This window comes from Artemia sp. Qi Xiang Cuo, chromosome 21, assembly GCF_049724085.1.
Source record: "Artemia sp. Qi Xiang Cuo chromosome 21, ASM4972408v1, whole genome shotgun sequence".
Taxonomy (NCBI): domain Eukaryota; kingdom Metazoa; phylum Arthropoda; class Branchiopoda; order Anostraca; family Artemiidae; genus Artemia; species Artemia sp. Qi Xiang Cuo.
This window is the reverse complement of record NC_142814.1, coordinates 49,367,996-49,375,074: the sequence shown is the minus strand read 5'-3', so window position 1 is coordinate 49,375,074 and position 7,079 is coordinate 49,367,996. Positions and strand designations below refer to the sequence as shown.

Sequence of the window (7,079 nt, the reverse complement as noted above, 5' to 3'; positions counted from 1 at the left end):
TTTGGGGCACAGGGAGGGCCTTTGGGGGTCCGGAGGGGCAGTGGGGGACCGGTGGAGGGCCTTTGGGACCCCGTTGGTCCTTTGGGAGCTCGATGGGCCTTTGGGGACCGGCGGCGGGCCGTTGGGGGCTCTGTGAGGGCATTGGGCGAACTGGGAGGGCATGTGGGGGTCTGGAGGGGCAGTTGGGGACCGGTGGAGGGCCTTTGGGTCACCGTTGGTCCTGTGGAAGCTCGATGGGCCTTTGGGGCCCGGAGGAGGGCCTGTGGGGGCACCGGGGGCTCTGGTGGAGTCCGGGGGACCATTGAGGACCGGGGGGCGGGTCTCTGTGGTCGGGGGGGCCCTTTGGGGGCCGGGGGCCCTTTGAGGACCAGAGGAGGGCCTTTGAGGGTCTGAGAAGGGCGTTTCGGGGCTGGGGCTCTTTGGGAGCTTGGGGGACCTTTGAGGACCGGGGGGCTTCCTTGGGGGTTGGGGGGGGGTATTGGAATCCTTGGGGGTTGGGGTAGGGGACCTCACAACACTGTTCAAATGGAACTTGTGTATTATAACGACCACACTCAAAACCTCTTCTAAAACCCTTTCTAAAATCTTCTTTCAAAATGTCTCTAACGGTTTCGCCGAAATAATCCCATAAAATGGATAAAACCGTTTCGCCCAAATAATCCCTAAACGTAATTTCAGCGTGTTCCATTTGTTTGGCATCTGTGCGCTAACGCATTTCAAATTTCTAGGAAACCCTTTCCTACGTTAATCTCTTCATCTCATAAATTTTCCTAGCTAAACTATTAGGGTTTCGTTAGAATATCAATTTACCTCTCCGACTTAAAGCTCCGTGAAGCCGTATTTAAAAATAGAATTTCTATCTCTTTAGACTCCCGCATAAGTCCAAGATAACAAGTGATGTTAATTATGAGTCCTGACACTATAGATCAATGAAGCCCTATTTAAAAATAGAATATTAATTTTTCTCTCTGTCCTAAAGAACGTTTATCCCTCAGACCTAAGATTAAAGAAGCCTTATTGTTTCATAATTCCCCACGCTCGTGAATCAATAATTTCCCCTATCGATTATGTAAATCAAGTTCACAGGTGCTATTTCTCAGGTTAAGCTAACCAAACAACAATGAAGCCATGTTTGTTTCTTAATTCCCCCCTTCTTCAGACCTAATATTAAAGAAGCCTTAATGTTTCCTAAGTCTCCCCTTCGTGAATCAATAATTTCCCCTAGTGATTATGTAAATCAAGTTCACAGGTGCTATGCTAGTGAATCAATAAGTTCCCCGCCGATTATGTAAATCATCCCTCATGTCATTCGCACGTGGCCAAACAACAACAGATCGATTGACCTTGACACACCCACATTAGACTCGATCGATAATCCTTGAATAAATTATGTCCCCCATCGATTATGTAAATTCCCCCACTCGTGAATCAATAATTTCCCCTAGCGATTAAGTAAATCAATTTCTCAGGCCATTATAGAAAAACAACACTGCCGCATTTTTTTATTATTTAGGCCCTACTAGCTGCTCATTAAGGACAACGCTCTATTTTTTAATTCACTGTCACATGGGCGTCTCGACGAGACAAAATGCACATTACTAAATCATTAACAAAGATGCCTGAGAGTGCTTTCTTACACATTACAACTATTTACTAGCTGCTCATATTGTTTCATAATTCCCCATGCTCGTGAATCAATAATTTCCCCCTCGATTACGCAATCAATTTCTCGGAAATTCACTTTCCCTCGATTACGCAATCAATTTCTCGGAAATTCACTTCCCCTTCGATTACGCAATCAATTTCTCGGAAATTCACTTCCCCTTCGATTACGCAATCAAGTTCTCGGAAATTCACTTCCCCCTCGAGTCCCAGATCAATAACATTGCTCCCGTTAGAATTCAATGCGCATGTGCAACCTTCGCCCCGGAGCTATTACACATAGAAACATCAAATAAATCGACCTGGAGAAAGAGGTCATTGACCCCATTAACCACGTGTTGTCCCTAATGACTCTATGCCCTTATTTGGAGTCCCGTCCGTATTCTATGCCCATATAAGGAGTCCCCGTGGGAGTAGCACCCCCTCCTCTACTATAGCCATTTTGTTAAAAGTAGTTAAAAGATTGGATAAAAAAAACTCTGGTGTCCACACAATTCCCCAGGGCCAGGGGGAAGTCGTTGTAAGTTTTGCCCTGGGGGCTCATATGGTTCTTATGGAGGGGATGCTTGTATAAACTTTAGAGAGGGCTTATTTAATCGGAAATTGAAAGCTGTAGTTCACTCTTTAAGAATAAAAACAGATCCAAGGGCAACTAGTTTCCCCCGACCTTTTTACTGATAAAATTTTTTGAAATAGCTATTATTTTAAAAATAGTTCAAGTATCGGATAACAAAAACTCCGATGTCTATACAACCCCCCGCCCATTGCCCGGGACAGATGTTGTAAATTACGTCCTGGGGTCATATATGGTTCTTATGCAAGGGATGTTCGTGTAAATTTCAGAGAGGCTCATTTAATTGGAAATTGAAAGTTCTAGTTCACCTTTTAAGAGTCAAAAGTGATCGTAGGGTAGTTAGCCTCCCACACACCTTTTTTTCCCAAAATAAATCAGATAAAAATTTTGAGATAGCCATTTTGTTCAAAATGGTTCGAATGTCAGATAAAGAAAATTCCGGTGTCGACACAACCCTCCAGGGCTTAGGGCAGGCTTTGTAGGTTATGCCCTGGGGGCAAATATGGTTCTTATAGAAGGGATGCTCGTAGAAGCTTCAGAGAGAGCTCATTTGCTTGGAAATTAAAAGTTCTAGTTCATTTTTTCAGAGTCCAAAGAGATCAGAGGGCAACTAGCCCCCCTCCATGCCCTTTTTTCCCCAAACTGATTCGAAAAATTTTGAGATGGCCATTTTGTAAAAAAAAAGTTCAAAAATCAGATATTAAAACTCCAGGATTGACACAACCCCCGGGGCCTGGGGACAGGCGTTTTAAGTTATGCCCTAGGGCTTATATGGTTCTTATGGAAGTGATGCTTGTATAAACATCAGAGAGTGCTCATTTGGTTGGAATTCGAAACTTCTATTTCACTTTTTAAGAGTCAAAAGGGATCGGAGGGTAGCTAGCACCACCGTCTCCACGCCCTTTTCCCCCCAAATGCCTCAGATAATCATTTTTAGATAAATGTTTTGTTAAAAATAGTTCAAAGGTCAGATAAGAAAAACTCTGGTGTCGACACAGCCCCCCAGGGCCCGGGGGCAGGCGTTGTAAGTTATGCTCTGGTGGCATATATGGTTCTTATGGAAGGGATGCTCATATAAACTTCAGAGAGGGCTCATTTGTTTAGAAAGTGAAAGTTCTAGTGTACTTTTTGAGAATCAAAAGATATTGGTTGGCAACTAGCCCCCCCCTCCACGCCCTTTTTTCCCGAAATGCATCAGATAAAAATTTGAGATAGCCATTTTGTTAAAAATAATTAAAAGGTAAGATAACAAAAAATCTGGTGTTGACAAAAACCCTCAGGGCCTGGGGGCAGGCGTTGTAAGTTATACCCTTGGGGCATACATGGTTCTTATGAAAAGGATGCTCGTATAAAATTCAGAGATGGCTAATTTGTTTGGAAATTGAAAGTTGTAGTTTACCTTTTAAGAGTCAAAAGAGATCCAAGGGCAACTAGTCCCCCCGTCCTTTTTATTCCAAACCCATCCGATAACATTTTGAGATAGCTATTTTCTTAAATAGTTCAAACGCCAGATAACAAAACCTCGACACAATCTTCCAGGACCAAGGGCGGGCGTTGTAATTTTTACCCTGTGGGCATATATGGTTCGTATGGAAGGGATACTCGTATAAACTTTAGAGAGGGCTCACTTGATTGGAAATTGAAAGTTATAGTGCACTTTTTAAGAATAAAGAGTGATAGGAGGGCAGTAAGCCTTCTCTTACCCCCTTTTTCCCCAAATGCATCATATTTTGAGAAAACTATTTCTACTAGGACACCCTAGCCCGGGGGTCATAAATAAGGCTTAAGAGGAGGAAGGCCCCTAAGATGTACATCGTATAGGGTCCACTGGCATGTGGACACCTCCCGGCGGTTAAAAACCCTCCCTCAAAATGGGTCAAATTGCTAAGTGCTGCAGAACACCAAACGGGAGGATCCTTATGCTACCGCGCCCGGGGCAACCAATGGTCTGATATCTCGAGTTGTAAATAGTAGAAATAAATATATTATTGATGATAATAATGATGATGATGATAAGGATAATTGATAATGTTTTAATTACTGTGTCCGGGGCAACCGATGATTACCTGACCGATTTGACGTTTCTCCAGTCAGAGAAGACACCAATATATACCCCGAAGACATCACTTTCGCTTGGAACGATAAAAATACGAACACTTGCTAAACCGGGAAAAAAGGAATGAATTTTAAATGAAATCGACCGCTCCCATTGGGATATTATTGGATTATCTGAGACCCACCTTCCTTTAAATGGAGTAGACACCTTAAACGGGAACACCCCCATCACCTCAGGACGAAGCGACGGTGCTCACTGTCAAGGTGTTGTCTTTCTACTCTCAAAACGTGCTAAAAATCTCTACTTGTCATAAATCTACTCTCAGAGCATATCATTACTACCCATTTTAAAGGATCCATCGCTAACATTTCCATCATTCAAGTTTATGCCCCCGACTCTCCCCGGATGTTTTGTTCGTCATTGGGGAATTTAACACTATCGTCGGACAATCAAATGTGGGTTTCGAAGACGTAATGGGCAAGTTCGGACATGGGTGACAAAACCTTAGGGGAGAAATTGTCATATATTTTTGTTGTGATAACGAGCTTTACATTACTAAAACCATGTCTCGATATAGAGAACGCAGAAAGATTACATGGAGATCCCCAGACGGCCGTCAAATATGATTGACCTCATACTGGTTCGCAAGCGTTGGAAGTCGTCAGTGCTGAATGCAGTATCTTTGACCGGTGGTGTTTTTTACTCAGACCATGTTTTAGTCATGTAAGAACTCAGGATGTGCCTCCGAAAACCCCAACCATCCAAGAAAAGCTACCGAAAATACCGTGTCGATCTCCTAAAAACATCGAAACAAGAAACAAATATAAAACCGCTCTCTCGAATAAGCTGTCAAGTATCCAATTCACGGGAGTCCAAACCACCAAGGAATTCAACCGTCTGGTTGATAAAAGCACCTCAATCATCAGAAAAATGTCTAATAAAATCTTAGGAGTACAGTCCCGCTCTGATTAACCATGGATCAAATCTGTAATCATTGATATCTGTGCTGAAAAACGTATTCACGCCAAAAAACAAGACCGACAAATCCAGGATGAATACAAGAGTTTAAAACGTCTAGTAGAGAAAAAAATGCGGCAGGCTCTGCACCAACACGTCAACGACAAGTGCCATGAATGTGAAGACATCTTAAAAAAATTACATCCACTATATGTACAAAAAAGTACGGGAGCTGTCGACAAAGAAATCCGCAGCAGCAACAATCCTGTTAGATAAAGAAGGACAACTTATCAAACATTCTGAGGAGAGGCGGAAACGCTGGAAGGAACAGTTTTGCAAGAAACTGAACCCCACAATAACCCCTGACCCATCTGTCCTGCTGTCTTTTCAACTACCGGAGTACCCAGTAGATCCAAGTCCACCACCATTACGAGAAGAGGTCGTTGCAGCTGTACAATCACTGAAAACAAATAAAAATCCCGGACCAGATGGCATACAGTCCGAGCTACTTAAATTGGACCCATAAGAACTGGTAGACATCCATCATCAAGTCACAGTAGGCATCTGGGAAATAGGCCACTTCCCCAGATCTTGGGCAAAAGCCATTATTGTCCCCCTTTACAAAAAGGGTTGAAAAGGCAACTGTAATAACTACAGACCAATTAGCATGACAAGCCAACCGGCAAAGATCCTTACGAAAATCCTACTTGACCAACTAAAGACAGACCTCCCTGACAGATCTCACTTTAGAGGAATATCAGGCCGGCTTCCGAAGAGATCGGTCTACTATAGATATTATATTTTCCACCCAGCAACTGATGGAGAAAAATATACAAATTGCGAAAGAACTGCTCTTACTTTTTTTTATTTTAAACAGGCCTTCGATTTAATATGACATAACAGGCTTTGGCACATACTTCTGCATTATGAAGTCCCCAAAAACATGGTAACGCTGATCAAAGATATATATTTTAACTTCTGTAGCGAGGTTCAGACGCCCGAGGGATTGACAGAAGGGTTCCAGAGGTCAGCAGGTGTTCTTCAGGTTTGCCCCCTATCCCCTCATCTATCTAATCTGTTTCTAAATGCACCTTTATCACTTGCTTGAGGCACAGACGGAGCATCAATTGGAGGGAAACTTGTCGGCAAATTAGCGTACGCAGACGACATCGTGAAAATTAACAGGCATGACCATCTCCTTCAAACAGACACAAACGAGATAGTGTCAGCAACCAAAGCCCTTGACATGGTTATCAACACAACAAAAACGAAAGTCATGCAGGTATCCAGAGACTCTGCACCCGGAGCCATACAGCTAACCATACAAGGAGAGCAAATGGAAAATGCAGAATCTTTTGTCTACCTCGGCATGCTTTTAACCTCTAACAACGATTGCACAAAATACATTTAGGTGCAGACTGGGCCTTGTACCCAGCAGCTTCAAAAGCCTATTATCAATTTTGAAAAGTAAATTACTATCAAAATCACTGAAGGTCCGGCTCCTTAACCCTCTCATAATCACCATTGCTATGTATTTAAGTGAAACAGGATCAATTAAAGCTGATGACGAAAGGGGAATCTCTGCATTTAAAACGAAATGTCTCCATCGCATAGCAGGGATCACCTACATCGACCGAGTATCCAATGAAGACCTCAGTAAATTCTTCAACTGCTCGTACACTATCACGGTCCCAATTAGAAGTAAGCGACTCCGCTGGCTTGGTCATAACCAACGAATGTCATCAAATCAATTCCCCAAAATCAGGGTTGAAGGATGGGTACATGGCACACGACTTCGTAACCGACCTCGCAAGAGATGGTAGGACAAAT

General features: G+C 43.1%; 1 protein-coding gene across 1 annotated transcript in view; it reads left to right on the top strand.

The window, feature by feature from the left end:
• Positions 1 to 5,019, top strand: part of LOC148939664 (ATP-dependent DNA helicase DDX31-like) — a 21,191-nt gene extending 16,172 nt beyond the window's left edge. The window contains exon 3 of the mRNA XM_089106941.1: positions 4,870 to 5,019. Coding sequence (XP_088963067.1) covers positions 4,870 to 5,019 — 150 coding nt within the window. The remainder of the gene's footprint in view (positions 1 to 4,869) is intronic.
• Positions 5,020 to 7,079: the final 2,060 nt, after the last annotated feature.